This window comes from Panthera onca, chromosome B1, assembly GCF_046562875.1.
Source record: "Panthera onca isolate mPanOnc1 chromosome B1, mPanOnc1 haplotype 2, whole genome shotgun sequence".
NCBI lineage: Eukaryota > Metazoa > Chordata > Mammalia > Carnivora > Felidae > Panthera > Panthera onca.
In genome coordinates this window covers 169,474,931-169,488,618 of record NC_138342.1, presented here as the reverse complement: position 1 = coordinate 169,488,618, position 13,688 = coordinate 169,474,931, and the positions used below count along the sequence as shown (strand labels likewise).

The following is a 13,688-nucleotide window of genomic DNA, read 5'->3' as shown; positions in this document are numbered from 1 at the left end:
TGTGCTCCAAGCCCTAACTACCCCAACCCCTCCTCCTCCGAGCTCCCAGTGCCTTCAGGTCTGTTCTACCAGTTCCCACACTTCACACATACACGCACTGACCTCAGGGCTGGAAACACAGTGAGGAGACTGAGGCCAAGGGGCAGAGTGTGGGAAACTTACTTTAAGGACAAAGGGCTAGCAGAGACAGGTCAGGACCACCACAGACAAGTGGCCCCCCAGCAAATCATCCATCGGTGCCAAAGGCAGGAGTTTACCAAATCTATCTTAGTGGGAAAAGGGCAAGCTATGGGGGGGGGGGGGGGCGTCACTGTGCTCAGCACTGCCTGCAAGCAACACTCCACCCCTGACCAAGCACCCCCAGATGGTACTCACGGGGTCCAGTGTATCTGAGTGGTGTTGGGGGAGGTCCCCAGGTCCACGGGACGGCTGGAGCCTCCAGGATGGGACAGAGCTGACCCAGGGGTGCCTAAACCCTGGGGATCCACAGGAGGAAAGGCAGGCACATGCAGGCATGAGGGAGGGGAAGTGCAGCGGGCCCTCCCACTTTACCTCCTGCCCCCATCTCATCCTCTGAACCCCCACGGCAGAGAGGTCTGTCTGAGCATTGCACTTCACAGGGGCTGGGAAGCTGAGGCCCAGCTAGGGTAGGTGGCCGATTCTAAACACCAGCACAAAGCCAGGCATGGGACGTGCCTCATGCTCACATAGGTTTCCTGAGTGAATGGATGAGCACAGGAGTGAGCGTACCTGTTTGTGGACTATGTCAGCGTAAGAACCAATGATAACTTTTCCCCATCAGCTACTATAAGCTTTTAGTTCAAACCGACCTGAGTACCCTCTCCAGTGGGAATTATTATCCCCATTCCACAGTGGAGAAAACCTAAATCCAGAGACTGTATGTCATCTGCCTAAGGTCAGACGCAAGGGAATGGCAGACCTCTGACTCCCACATGACCCTGTCCTAGAAACTGATACAGGCCAATCACAAGAGTGGAGTCTATATGGTCAGGAGGTCGGGGCTGGCTTTGGGGTCACACCTAAAACTAGCTGGCTGCCCCATGCCTTCCTGGGCTGCAGCCCAAGAGCCAGAACCAACTTGAGAGGTCTGTGGTCCACAAGGCCAGGGTGGCTCTGCCGTGCAAGGTTCTGCCCAGCTATTCCACTGATCTGTCCTGGGGCAGACTAGGAAGGAATCCAAAGGATTCTGTCAAAGGAATGGAGGAAATAGTGTGAGAAGCAGGGATCAGCTCTCTAAGCTGAGGCAGGTCACCTTACCTGGCCCTGGGCTCTGGGCTCCTGGGTGGGGAAGGAGAAGCCAGTACGGCGGGGGGAGGTCTGGCTCCTCCAGTCAGGATCGACTGGGCTGTGTGGTGCTAATGGGGAGCTGGAGTGCCGGGCCAGACGGGCGCTGGTCAGACGGGGAGATGCAGGGAGCTGGGGGCCATCGTCACAGATCCGGACCCGGGGATCACGGCACACCTGCACGTAGCTGGCAGGGAAGATGCCCTGGCGCGCTGTGCCGGAGATGCGCCCCTCGTACCAGTTCTCATTCACCTTGCGGATCAGGCAGATGCGCTCCCCCTGGGGGTGCAGAAAAGCATCAGCATCTGCAAGGCCCTCCTGGGCACCATGCCCCTGCGGGTGCCCACGGGGGCTGTCTCATTTAAACCTAATGCCTTGCACAGAGCAAGTTCAGAGCAGGTCAGCAGGTTGTGCAGTCACGTCACTAGAAGGTGGTGGAATCAGGAGCCAAGCCCCGGCTGCCTGGGCTCTTCCCACAACATGCCGCACTGGGCACGGATCAAGTCCTGCCTCTTTGGGAAGCCTATGTGACATGTACCCCTCTGACTCCAAAGCACCCTCTCCCCGGAATTCCAGTCACAGGGGAACCTGGTGGCTCTGCCAATTTCAAGTTGTGTGGCCTCGGACAAGTTACTGTGCCTCTCTGAGCCTAGTTTCCTCACATGTTAAGTGGGGATAGCAATCGTGTTGCTGTGAGGAGCAAGAGAGATCAGTGGCCGACTGGTAAGAAGCACTGGACAGCCATTAGTCGCCACTGCCGTGACACGGTCCTGTCCCTGCCTTTTCACTGGGTGATCTATCACCAGTGCATCAAAAAACAAACTCCCAGGGACAGCCAGTGTGTCCTCAAGCCCACATGCTGACTAACATTAGGCAGGGCTGCCCTGGGGAGGATGGTCTCCAGCCCTCTCCCGCCCCCCACCTCTCATTACCCAGCCAGCTCCTTCCCTCTCTCTCCCTGGGGCTAGCTCTTCTGGAGGACCTTCACTAGGGGCATTCACGGTCTCTGCCCCCAAAATCAACCAAAACGAGACCAGCTCCCCGCTTTCTAGGACTTTTTCAAACTTCCTTATGATCTATAGTAAAAATTAACATTCTAATAACAACCCAGTACACACACACCCACATAAGTACATATGTAAGTGCCTAAAACTTTGATAAAATACCCTTTCTACATGCAAGGCATTATAAGATTTCTATTCTGTTCTTATAAAAATGCTGATTATGATCCTCACAGCCTACCAACCTGCAACTGAAAAAAGCACAACTACTCTAGAAGTTTCAAACTTTTAAAAAATGGGCTAAATTAGGGGGAAAATATGCAAAGAGATTAGGAAAATTTTTAAATACTGGGAGAAGATGGGTACATTTGACTCCTTAAAAAAATGTTTTAACTACACATATTTACCCATGTCCTCACCGGCCCCTGACCGCCCCCCCCCCCCCCCCCCCCACTTCCTGCCTGGCCGCACCTTGCGGAAGGACAGCTCCACCTCCAGATCCCCCTTGAAAGTGTACTGGGCCACTGCTTCTCCATACTCCAGCACCTGGTAGGTTGGAGGCTTGATGGGCTTAGGGATCTCATCTGCAGGCAGCACCTAGAGGAAGAAAGGTTAAGCCTGGGCATCAACTGGGCAGATCTGAGGCTCCCGGGAGGGTGAGGTAACAAAGAGAAGATGGTATCGGTGAGATGTGCCCCAGAAGCCAGCAAGGATACAGACAGCAGACACAAGCTTTGGGGTGGCCAGGGTGAGCACAGCCAAGGGGTGGTTAGTCCCAGAAGGCTACTGGAGGAAGAATTTCCCCTGTGGTATGTGGAGTAGGCAGTGGAAGAACAAAGATGGAAGTAGGTCCTAAGAGACAGTTTAAATTAGAGTACAGAAGTAAATGAAGAGTTCTAAAAAGCAGGGAACATCTTGCGACCTGATCTAAAAGTGAGGATCTAACACCACTGCCGATACCAAGTATCCTTCTTCCCTGTCCCTTCTACCCCACCAGGTGCCTAGAATCCCCACATTCCCTTTGCTTCACCCTATTCATAAAAAAAATCAAGAAGCTAGTAAACTATTTCATACTAATATGTAAATGACTAATAACACGGGATACTGCGTATATTTGGTGGAGTTTCAGAATCACAGAGACTGTTCTGAAAGTAAGGGAGGCCTACTGATTCTTATCAAATCAAGAGCCCAAATTAAACAATAACCCAATCCATGGGTCAAAGAGGAAGTCACAAAGGAAATGAGAAAATACTTTGAGTTGAATTAAAAAAAAAGCAAAACATCAAAACCTGTGGAGCATAGTTAAATCAGTGCTTACAGAGAAATTTATATCATTAAATACTCAAGGAAAATAAAGTTTTATTTATTCAAGTAAATTCTACTCCCAATGTGAAGCTCAAACTCACAACCCCAAGATCAAGAGTCGCATGCTCTACCCACTGAGCCAGTCAGGCACCTCTGGATCCTGTACTTAACCACTTGTCTCTGAACCTTACAAGCGCATCTGTAAAGTGGGGATGACTGATCTCTTCTCAGGTTAATGAGAGAACAAGGAAGGTACTACAGATGAAGAAAGTGATGCAGGTATATGTGATGTGATTAGAAAGCTGTCACACACTACATGCCCTTGCCAGTTGCCCTCGGGATCCTTCCCAAAGACAGCTTGAGAGAGCTGCTGAATGGTGAAAGTCTGGGCACAAGAATGGGGTCACTTGGTTCTCCTCCATGGGCTGCGCTCTACCTTTAGTCCTCATTTAAGAAACATGTCCTGAGTACAGGCAAAGTACTGGGTGCGGCCCTGGGGGGGGGGGGGGGGGCAAGGGCATGAATGAGGCTGACCAGGCCCCTGCCCCTGGAGTTCACAGTTTTACCTATCAGGAAGCCTGTGAGATGTGTGGGAAGCAGTCAGCTCCAGAGAAGGGCTGTGGAGGGGTCAGTGCGTCTGCACTCTAAGTCTCTGCAACCCATCCGCCCTCCAGGCCGCACTCCTGCTTGCTCTCCTGCTTACGTCCACATAATTGGCAGGGAAGATGCCCAGTCTACCATGGTGCTCCCCTTCCAGCCAGTTCTTGTCCACCTCCTTGTGGATGTAGACAATGTCACCCTTCTTCAGAGTCAGCTCCCTGCAGGCCAGAGTAAGGACATCCAGCAAAGTGAGGCCCTCCCAATCCTCCTTCCCTTCAGACCCTGTCTAATGCACCCAGAGTCTCACCCACCTCTGGGGAGGCCCCGGCAGCCCTGTCCTCCCCTCCTCCCATAGGGTGCAGAGACAGTCCTGGGGGTGGGGAGGAGAGAGAAGGGCACTTACTTGGGGGACTGTGCCTGGAAGTCAAACTTGAGTCTGGCGGCCTTCCTCTGGGCAGGAGGAGAGGACAGAGGGAGTCACCTCAGTCAAGCAGGCGGCGGGTCTGAAACAGCCATCACCGGGACCCACCCCAGACCCCCTCGCACCCTGACCCTAGTGCTTTCACCCCTCCTTACCTTCTTCTCTTCCTTCCTGGCTGGGCTGGCCCCTCGTTCAGAGGCACTAGGGTCTGTGGAGAAGCGCTACCTCAGCTTGGGAACGCCACGTCTGGGGGGGGCGGAGTTGGGATGGTGTTCCGCTCCCCCACCCCATGACAGGGACCAGTGGAAGCAGGGGGCTCTATGAACGTCCTGCCTCCCCACCCAACCCCCCCACCCCCCCACCGCCCCTCACCCCCAGCCCAGGCACCAGCATAACTGGTGCGTGGTGGCGGGCGTCTGGGTGAGAAAAAGAGCTGGTCCTTACCCCGGGCCGAGGTAGGGTAGACAAAGTCCCTGCGACCTAGGAAGGGGCTTGTTCCATCCGCCATTCTGTGGGGGCTCAGGGGCCGGGAGGAACCCTGGTAAAGTGCATTCGGGTAACTGGAGCTCCAGGCGGAAGCCGGGCTGCGCGGGACACAGCGAGTGAGCCACCTGTCCGGGGCCTCACACCCTACGCCGCTCACCCCTGCCCGCCCAAATGTCTCCCCGCATCTCCCGCCGCCTCCTCCCAAGGCGTCTCCCACGTCCCGGGCTCTGAACAGGATGTCCTACTTCCCCAGCGGTCGCGGCCGGGAAAGGGTGCGGCCTGGGGCCGCAGGAGGGCGCGTGGGAAGCGCGAGGCTCCCTCGGCCTCGCTCCGCCGCTGGCCGCGGCCACCCAGTCCTCGGACGGGGACAGGTTTCCCTCCGCGGCCACTGGCCAACCTCCCAGGCCCCTCCTCCCGCGCCCTCCGCGGGGCTCGCCCCCCTTCCCAGCGCGGCCGCCCCCTCCCCGCGCCACGTCCCCGGCGCCCCGCCGGGCCACTCACCGCGCTAGAGGCCGCGGCTCCCGGCACCGTCGGGGCACTTGGGAACTCTGTGCGGGGAGACCGGGCGCGGTCAGGGCCCGGGACGCCGGGGCCCCGCGGCAGCGGAGGCCGCCGCCTCCGGAAAAGTTTGCGGCTCGGAAGGGCGGGAGGGGTGGGAAGGGGCAGGAGGGACGCGGGGTCCTAGAGTCGCCCGCGCAGGCGGGAGGGCCGGGAACCCGGGAGGAGCCGACGAGCCGGGGGAGGAACCGTGGGGTGGCGGAAGAGGGGAGGCCGGCCCAGGAAACTGGGGCCGGGTAAGGGTTGGGGTCCCTGCGAGCCGAGGTCCGGGGGGGGTGGGGTGCGGGGCGGGGCGAGGCCGGGGCGGGGAGCCCCCGGCACTAGGACGTCAGGCTGACGTGGAGTCGGCCTGGAAGGGTTCTTAGGGGTCATTTGGAAAAGTCAACGCCCTGCATTTTATAAAGGAGAGAGCAGACAGGGATGAAGTCCGTCCAAGGTCGCGCTGGAGGCAACACCTCTGGTCTGCCTGCCCCTCCCACCCACGCTCAGCTGCTGCGGGCTCAGGGTCCCAGGAGGGGACTGGGAGGCCGGTACCTTGGGGGATGGCTGCCGGGTCTCAATTGACCGAAGGTCCTTGTCCAGCTCCGCGCTCAGCTTGGCCAGCTCTCTCTCCAGCAGGACCTGGGGGCGGGTTATGGGGAGAGACTTGGGCAGTAACGGGGGTGGGGAGAGGGAGGAAGGGGCGGGAGCGCGGGGTGGTGGAGGACACAGTGCGGGAGCGCTGATCGAAGGTCAGATGTGAGAAACCCAATGGGCAGCTGGACAAAGCACGCAGTGCTTGGGTAAAGGGCAGGCTCCCTGCCTGTGGGCCTGCCCAGAGCTGTCTCAGGGTATCAGGATGGCCTTTCCACAGCTTCTCACTGGCCCCTCCCATCTGACCGGGCTCGCCCATCCCTACTCCCATGATAGTACCTTAGTACTTCCTGATAGTGTCTGTTGTCTTGTTACTTCCCTGCTCCAGAGCCTATAAGGCTCCCTATTTCCTCTCTGATCAAGTCTTCTGTGCTTTCCACAGCCTATACTCCACCTGCTCTCCCTCCTGCTGCCCCTCCAGCCTTTGCCTCTGTGTCTCCCCACACTGAGTGCTCTCTCTCTGGCTCAACAAGCTCTCCCAAATCTTGAGAGCCCAGCTCCACCTCCAAGAACACTTCCTGACAAGTCCACACTGACCACTCCCTTCTCTGGTCCTGCTTTGGTCAATAGACATTTATTCAACACATATTTGAGTGTATACTGTATGCCAGGTACTGTCCCAGGTGCTGGGCGTACAGAGGTCAACTCTATGGGACTGGAGAGGGTCAGAGCTTTGGGTCTCTGGCCTTTGCCCACGGTCACTGGGGCCAATACCACCCAGGAGTCTCCCTCATTTGTCCCCCAACATAGCTGTCTCTCTCCTTCACCAACCTATCCTGCAGCACTCACCTCAATGGGCTGGGAGGGCTTCTCAACAGGGTCATCCACTAGCGGTTTCTTGGGCTAAGGGTGGGAAAGGTAAGTCAGAGGGGGTGAATCCCCTTTCCAAAATGCACTAGCTAAGGAGTATGACCACTCTCAGAGGGCCAGGAGGACACTCACCTTCTGCCCACTCTCTAGTTCTTGCAGAAATTGGTTCCAAGAATCTTCCGTCCAGACATTTTCCACTTTCTCTTGGCGTCTGAGCACCTGCATGGAAGTTGGTGGGCATCAGCTTGAGTAGAGGGGTGCCAGGAGACTGTCCAGGCTCAAAAAGTAGGCTTGTAGGCCACTGCCTCACCCCTGTGCCTGCCAGTGCCCTCCTAAGGATTCTGGGCTTTCATGGCTGCACAGGACAGGCCCCAAACTGAAAGGGCATTATCTATACTCTTTCGGCAGAGGGGACTGGCCAAAGGGCACAGCATTGGGGGTAGTGTGGGGAGGATGCTGGGAAGGCTACCTGATGTGGGGTCTGGTGTAGGGAGGATGCTCCAGGATTACAGTTGAAGGTGCTTCTAGAAGACTCTTCAGAGGGGTCCCAACTTCTTCTAAAGACAGGGGAGGACATCTCTTCAGTCTCCTTTTAGGGAGACTGAGGCATACGTGAAAACACAGCCCTGCACATACACACATCACCCCTCACTACTGGCTCCAGCCTGCGAAAGCAGTGTTACATAGTGGAAAGTTACGAGCTCTGAGTTCAAATGCCAGCTCTACCACTTAGCTGTGACCTTTTGGCAAGTTACAGGGCTCTCAGAGCCTCAGATGCGATACCTATGAGTAGGATTCCCACCTTCATGAGGGTGTGGTGAAGCTATGGCTAGACCTTTCCTACTGGCCTTGGTGAAATACTCTACATTCGTGTTCAGTCTGGCCCCATGGCTGTGGCTATGTATGTCTGTGCAGCTTTGATGAAGCTGGTCTTTCTGGCTGTCACAGCTGAGCGGTCTTACACACATGCCTGAGTGTGGGACCACATCCTAGTCCAAGAAGAACCCAGGGCAGGGGAAAGAGCCTGTGGCCCTGACTCAGGAGCCTGGGTAAGCTATTTCTGTTCCCTCAGCCTCAGTCCCTTAAGGGTTCTGGATTCAGTGATGTCATCTGTGAAAACACTCCAGCCACCAAAGCTCCACACGGTCACATTTGCCCTAGTTCCCCTCCAGGGCTCCTTTCTTGGCTGGTTTAAATGTTCCAGCCTCTGTTGAGTTTGAATGTTTCCACCAAGTGGATTCACGGTACCAAGCTTATCAAATGATGGAATGTCTGACCGGAAGGTGAGGATTTATTGGCTGTATGACTCTATTCTCTATTTTAGAAATAATGATATTAGTAATAACAGTGGTAATGAGAATAGAACACACCATTCCTAATTTAAGGGAGCTCTAGTCATATTTAATCCTGTATATTAGTGATATTTGTGGAGACTTGCTATGTGCCTTTATACTCACAACCACCTTGTGGTCCCCACTCAACAGATGGCTGAGATTGGTTAAGGTGCCCAAGGTCACATGGCTAGTGGCAGCACAGCAGCTTGAATCCAAACTCTGGGTTCAAATCTTGAGCTCTTAGCCTCTATCTTACTGATGACACTAAGAGCCACAGGCCAGTTATGGCCACGCTAATGAGGGTAATCCCTTCCTATAAAGGAATAAGAAACCCATTGATTTCACTGTGAGCAGAGCTCCTGATTCTCAAGGTCTGGCTGAGCCCCTCCAGGACCCTGGCAGCCTGGGCTGGGCTTGTGTGGTTTGTGCAGAACAAAGGAACTACATCCTTCACTTATGTGGAAGGGTACCTCTCTCATCCTCATCTCCCCCGACTTGGGAGGAAACTTGGGATCCTCTGCACCCCTTGTTTTCTCTAAGGCTGTGGAGTGAATGGCCACAGGTCCACGCCCAGCCTGTGGGCCACTCCACTCTCCACCCCATATGACCTGTGGATCTTTGGTGTGATGAGTTCCTGCTACCAACCACAAAAGAATCACAGGCATTCCTGACCAGGAATGGGTGCGGAGTCCACCCCTGCCCGCCATTCCCCTTTGGCCCTGGCTGCGAGGAGGGTATCTGGAGTGGTAGGGACCCTAAGGAGGAGCAGAGCTGTGGGGTAGGGCGGAGGGAGGGGGCACAGAGAGGCTGCACTGGCCATGGCCACCAGGGGGTGCCAGTCCCCACAAGGAAGCTAGCACCCCTCTGCAGCACTTGGGCCCCTTTCCTAGGATGGCTCACCCACTCAGAGAAGAGGCCTGGCCTGGCCTGGCAGCCGGTCTTTGCTGGGGCGCTGGATGCCTTGAGTCTGCAGAGGCCGCACAGGAGGAAGCCACTGAGGGTGGGAGAAGACAGGCCAGGGGAAGTGAGAGCTGAGCTTGAGGATACCTGGGTGACCATTGAAGGCTCTGGCACCCACGCTCACACATGCTGGTGGGTGGCTTGTGGGAACAGGGTTGGGGTTTGCACCAAGGGCTTCACACTCTTTACTAAATCTCCACAACTCTGGGGTAGGTAGTGTCCCCATTTTACAGATGATGAGAGAGAAGCCCAGAGAAACCAGAGCCAGGGCTAAGATGTCGACTGGACAGCGAAGCTGAGGTTTTTCATCGCCACCTACCAGGGGATTTGAAGCTCACTGAAAAAGGGCTATAGGAACTTCTCAAGTTGAAAGAAGCCAACGGGGGAGCCTCAAAGCCAGGCACGGCTTACGAGATGGGCAAATGCAGGCACTGAGTTGGGGCGGGCCACCCGCATCCCCTCACCTTTGGGTGATTCCTCAAAGGTCCAGTCCAGCTGCAGGTCTGCAGGAGCAGAAAGGACCAGATCAGGGATGGGGCCGCAAATGAGGACACCGAGCCCTGTGAGGCTCCCTCAGCTGCTCCCAGCCATCCTCCTGCTAGAGCAGGGGACAAGGGGCTGAGTCAGGGCCTGAAGAATGTCCCGAGGGAGGGAAGGAATTAGGAGGGCAGTTCTCTGGAGGGCTTGAAATGCCTCTGGCAGACGTCGGGCCTGAGTGAGCCAACCCAGGCAGCGGACTTGCCCAAACCCTCCTGTTCCTCCCTCCCCACGTTCCCACACACACCCTTTCCCTGACCTTTGTAAACCTGCCCTCACCATGTCAGGTTGGGGAAATTCCACCTCCCCTTCTCCCTCTTTCCCTTTCTGCACCCCCTTCTGGATGCCTGTCCTTCCCCCTTTGCCCAGACCCACTCCTCATGGAGCTCATGACTTTCCGGGGCCTCCTAGGAAAAGCTGCTGACCAGCCAACCCACTTGATCCCCTTGGCATGTAGACGTGCCACAACAGCACTTGTCTTAAATGCAAACCAAAGTGCCTCTCCCCAGATCCCATACGTCCTCCAGCTCCTAGACTGTTTGGCTTTCCTTTGCAAGAAACAGCTGTGCCATCACTAACTCACTGCCTCCAATGCCCCTTTTTGGTAAGCAGATTTCAGCTCCAACAGATTGCCCCCAACTGCTCTTATGAAAGACCCCAGTGACCTCCATGTTAACCAAATCAAAATGGTCAGTGTGCCTGGGTGGCTCAGTCAGTTAAGCCTCCAACTCTTGTTTTCTTTCAGCTCAGGTCACGATCTCACAGTTGGTGAGTTCCAGCCCGCATCAGGCTCCACTCTGACAGCGTGGAGCCTGCTTGGGATTCTTTCTCTCCCTCTCCGTCTCTGCCCCTCCCCTGCTCGCTCTCTCTCTCTCAAAAACAAACAAACTTTAAAAATATTTTTTAAAATGGTCAATCTGTCACAGTGGATCATTCCTCCTGGAAAGTTCTTTTTCACTTGGGCTTCCCTGCTGTACCTTCTTTGTCTGCTTGTCTGATTCCCGCTCATCTCTCAAATCTCTGAACATCCAAGTGCCTGGGGACTCAGTCCTTGGGCCTCTGTCTATCTCCCCAGGTGATCCTGTCTAGTCTTCTGGCTTAAAAAAAAAAAAAAAAATACTGTCTATTGCAGGAATTCACATTGGAATTAGTTGGGGGGCTTTAAATCAAAATATCTTTGAGTGAATCCCAGGTATTTCCATCTGTAGCTTAGGCCTCACCCCTGAACTGCCGACTTGCATATTAACTGCCTGCTTGACACCTCCAAGCAGATGGACCTCATCTAAAACTGAACACCCCTTAGACTGTACCTGTCTCACTTCCCTGTACTTATAAGAGGGGCGCTCTTTGACTTGCTCAGGTTTCAAGTCATCCGTGACGTCTCTCCTTCATGCCACATCCAATCCATCAGCAAATCCCCATGACTCTGTCTCCACAATCCCACAAGTCCCACTGCTACTGCCCTGGTCTGAGACACTGTCCGTCTCTAACCTGGATTAAAGCCAGGCCCCCTAAGTGGTTCACCGCATCCTGCATCCTCGTCTCCTCCCCACCTGGCAGCCGGGCCTCCAGAGTCTCCTCCGCACCCGGCAGCCGGGGCCAGCCTCCAGAGCAGGTCACTCTTCTGCTCAGAACCTCCCAGTGGCTCCTCAGCTCTTACGGAGTAAAAGCCAAAGTCTGATAATGGCCCTAAAGGCCCACTGTGACCAGATCCCATCACTCTGCCTCTGTCTCCCACCAGTGCCCCTCTCACCCCAGCCCAGCCTCTCCTTGCTGCTCCAGAAAGGCCTGCTTCTGCCTCTGGGTCTCTGCCACTCCCCCTGCTGCCAGGCTCCTCTCCTGGATCTGCAGGGCTGACTCCTTCCCTCCCTCAGCTCTGCTCAGATGCCACCACCTATCAGGGCCTTCCCTGACCAGCCCGCACTGGGCACTGACCTCTTTTTTTCTCCCTTGCCCTTACCACAATCTGCCATATTAAATATTTATCTGTTCATTCTGTGTCTCCCTCTGTCTTCAGCTTCACTGCAGCAGCGACATTCTTTTTTATTCCCTGTTTTATCTTCAGCACCCAGAATAGTGCTCAGCACACAGTAAGTGCTCAATAGGTGACCGGGGGGCTGATGTGACAAATGAGTGACTGCATGGCTTCCTAGAACTCTCAGAGGATACCAGGGACAGTGTCTGGTCATCGTCCCCCCTCCCCGCCCAAGGACAGAGAAGACTTTGGAGGCTCCAAACCCTTTGGCCTGTTTTAGGGACGCTCACCACAGAGCCTGGGGTGGTGGAGACCTCCCTGAGGAGGTACGTTCCCTCTTCTGCCCATCCCTCCCCCTGCCTCAGGGGTGGAGCCCAATCAGGCAGAGAGAGGGCCCTAGAAGCGTGTCTCACCTGGCATTTTCCGGTGAATCTGCTGGAACATTCTTCGGTACCAGTCCCTGGGGCTGTCAACACTCTGGGGTCAGAAAAGACAAAGTCAGACCACCCTCTTGATATGAAGCCACAGGAGTTTTTCCACACTGGTCATTTCTCTGGCCACCCTTGAAGCCCCAGTGGGGGGGCTGTTGTGATATGTCTAATAACAGTAACTTCATGTAGCACATTACATATGAACAAGGTATAGGGAAGGATCTCCCTCAGTGATGGTCCCGAGGCTGTGAGATTTGGGGTGGCTTCTGTTTTCCCTCTTTGCTTTTCTATATTTCTGGTATTTCTACAACAAACATATATTTGCACACAATGAAAAATAAATGCAATAACACAGGGGTGGATTGTCATTTCATGGCCCCTGCCTCACCGGAGGCTGAAAACAGCTGTGGGAGGCCTGTTACCAACTTCAGTTCCGGGTGGAGAACTGAAGGCAGGTGGCCGGCTCAAGACAGGCATGCAGTGGAAGAAAGGCAGGCTCCTCAGAGCCTGGGCCCTGGATCCTTCCATGCCTGCCACCGTGTGAGGCCTTCTCACTCAGAGGACTCTCGCTAGCTCATTCAGCCCAGTCCTTCACTCCTTGGCTGTGCTAGGCCCCGTGGCTATGAACAGAGGGGATCCCTGCCTCGCTCAGCCCTTACAGCAGGAACTCTGCTCCTCTGAGAACCTGGGGGCATTCTAGATCCCATTTCCCCCCACAGACCACTTGTGCAACTCAGACACACAAGAGCACCTGTAATTTTATGTGGCTTATGACCCCCCAAAACCCATCATGGTTGAGCCCTGCTTTAGTCTGAAATGGTTTGGGTGCATTCTTTGTTGCTCCCACTTTAATTCACAGAAGTGGAGATCAGCGCGGGTCCCTAGGCCCCATCTGTCAGTGGCCTCCAGCCCTGGACTCACAGATCGGGGGGCAATAGGCATGCCGCTCTCATCCACAGGCCCGATTCCTTCATACTTGATCCAGCGCTTGTCCCAACGCTTGTTGTCCTTGGTCCATGTGGCTGACCAGTTGTGGGGGTGCTGGGAGGCAGGGGTCTTCTGGCTCCCAGGGGGCTGGCTCCCAGGACCTGGCCAGGTCTGATACCAGGCAGGGTCTGTGGGAGTGTGCAGTAGAGCATTAGCAAAGGGCAGGGGCCCCACCTGGACTTGTTTGTCCCTTTGCTCTTCAGAACACTGATCCTGTGGGTGCAAAAAATTTAAACATCTCCTTGTTTGTTTGGACTGATGGCTTGGACCCTACAAACTTCCCCATCCCCAGCAAGACCACAGGCCTTTGTTTATTTTTTAAGTTCGAGTGAATGAAAGTGGATT

General features: G+C 55.2%; 1 protein-coding gene across 9 annotated transcripts in view; it reads right to left on the bottom strand.

Moving 5' to 3' along the window:
• Positions 1 to 13,688, bottom strand: part of SORBS3 (sorbin and SH3 domain containing 3) — a 28,680-nt gene that overhangs the window by 3,767 nt on the left and 11,225 nt on the right. For 5 of the 9 annotated variants that reach the window (XM_060653277.3, XM_060653278.3, XM_060653279.3 and 2 more), the window contains 16 exons: positions 13,278 to 13,471; positions 12,339 to 12,402; positions 9,878 to 9,916; positions 9,354 to 9,447; positions 7,589 to 7,676; positions 7,252 to 7,338; positions 7,099 to 7,152; positions 6,211 to 6,297; positions 5,620 to 5,666; positions 5,077 to 5,216; positions 4,788 to 4,840; positions 4,615 to 4,661; positions 4,315 to 4,429; positions 2,778 to 2,903; positions 1,279 to 1,584; positions 376 to 476 (listed from right to left, as the gene is read on the bottom strand). In XM_060653277.3, coding sequence (XP_060509260.2) covers positions 376 to 476; positions 1,279 to 1,584; positions 2,778 to 2,903; positions 4,315 to 4,429; positions 4,615 to 4,661; positions 4,788 to 4,840; positions 5,077 to 5,216; positions 5,620 to 5,666; positions 6,211 to 6,297; positions 7,099 to 7,152; positions 7,252 to 7,338; positions 7,589 to 7,676; positions 9,354 to 9,447; positions 9,878 to 9,916; positions 12,339 to 12,402; positions 13,278 to 13,471 — 1,642 coding nt within the window. Of the gene's footprint in view, positions 1 to 375; positions 477 to 1,278; positions 1,585 to 2,777; positions 2,904 to 4,314; positions 4,430 to 4,614; positions 4,662 to 4,787; positions 4,841 to 5,076; positions 5,217 to 5,619; positions 6,169 to 6,210; positions 6,298 to 6,588; positions 7,039 to 7,098; positions 7,153 to 7,251; positions 7,339 to 7,588; positions 7,677 to 9,353; positions 9,448 to 9,877; positions 9,917 to 12,338; positions 12,403 to 13,277; positions 13,472 to 13,688 lie in introns of those variants that run through there. The other 4 variants (XM_060653276.2, XM_060653282.3, XM_060653283.3 and 1 more) reach the window with 4 other exon arrangements.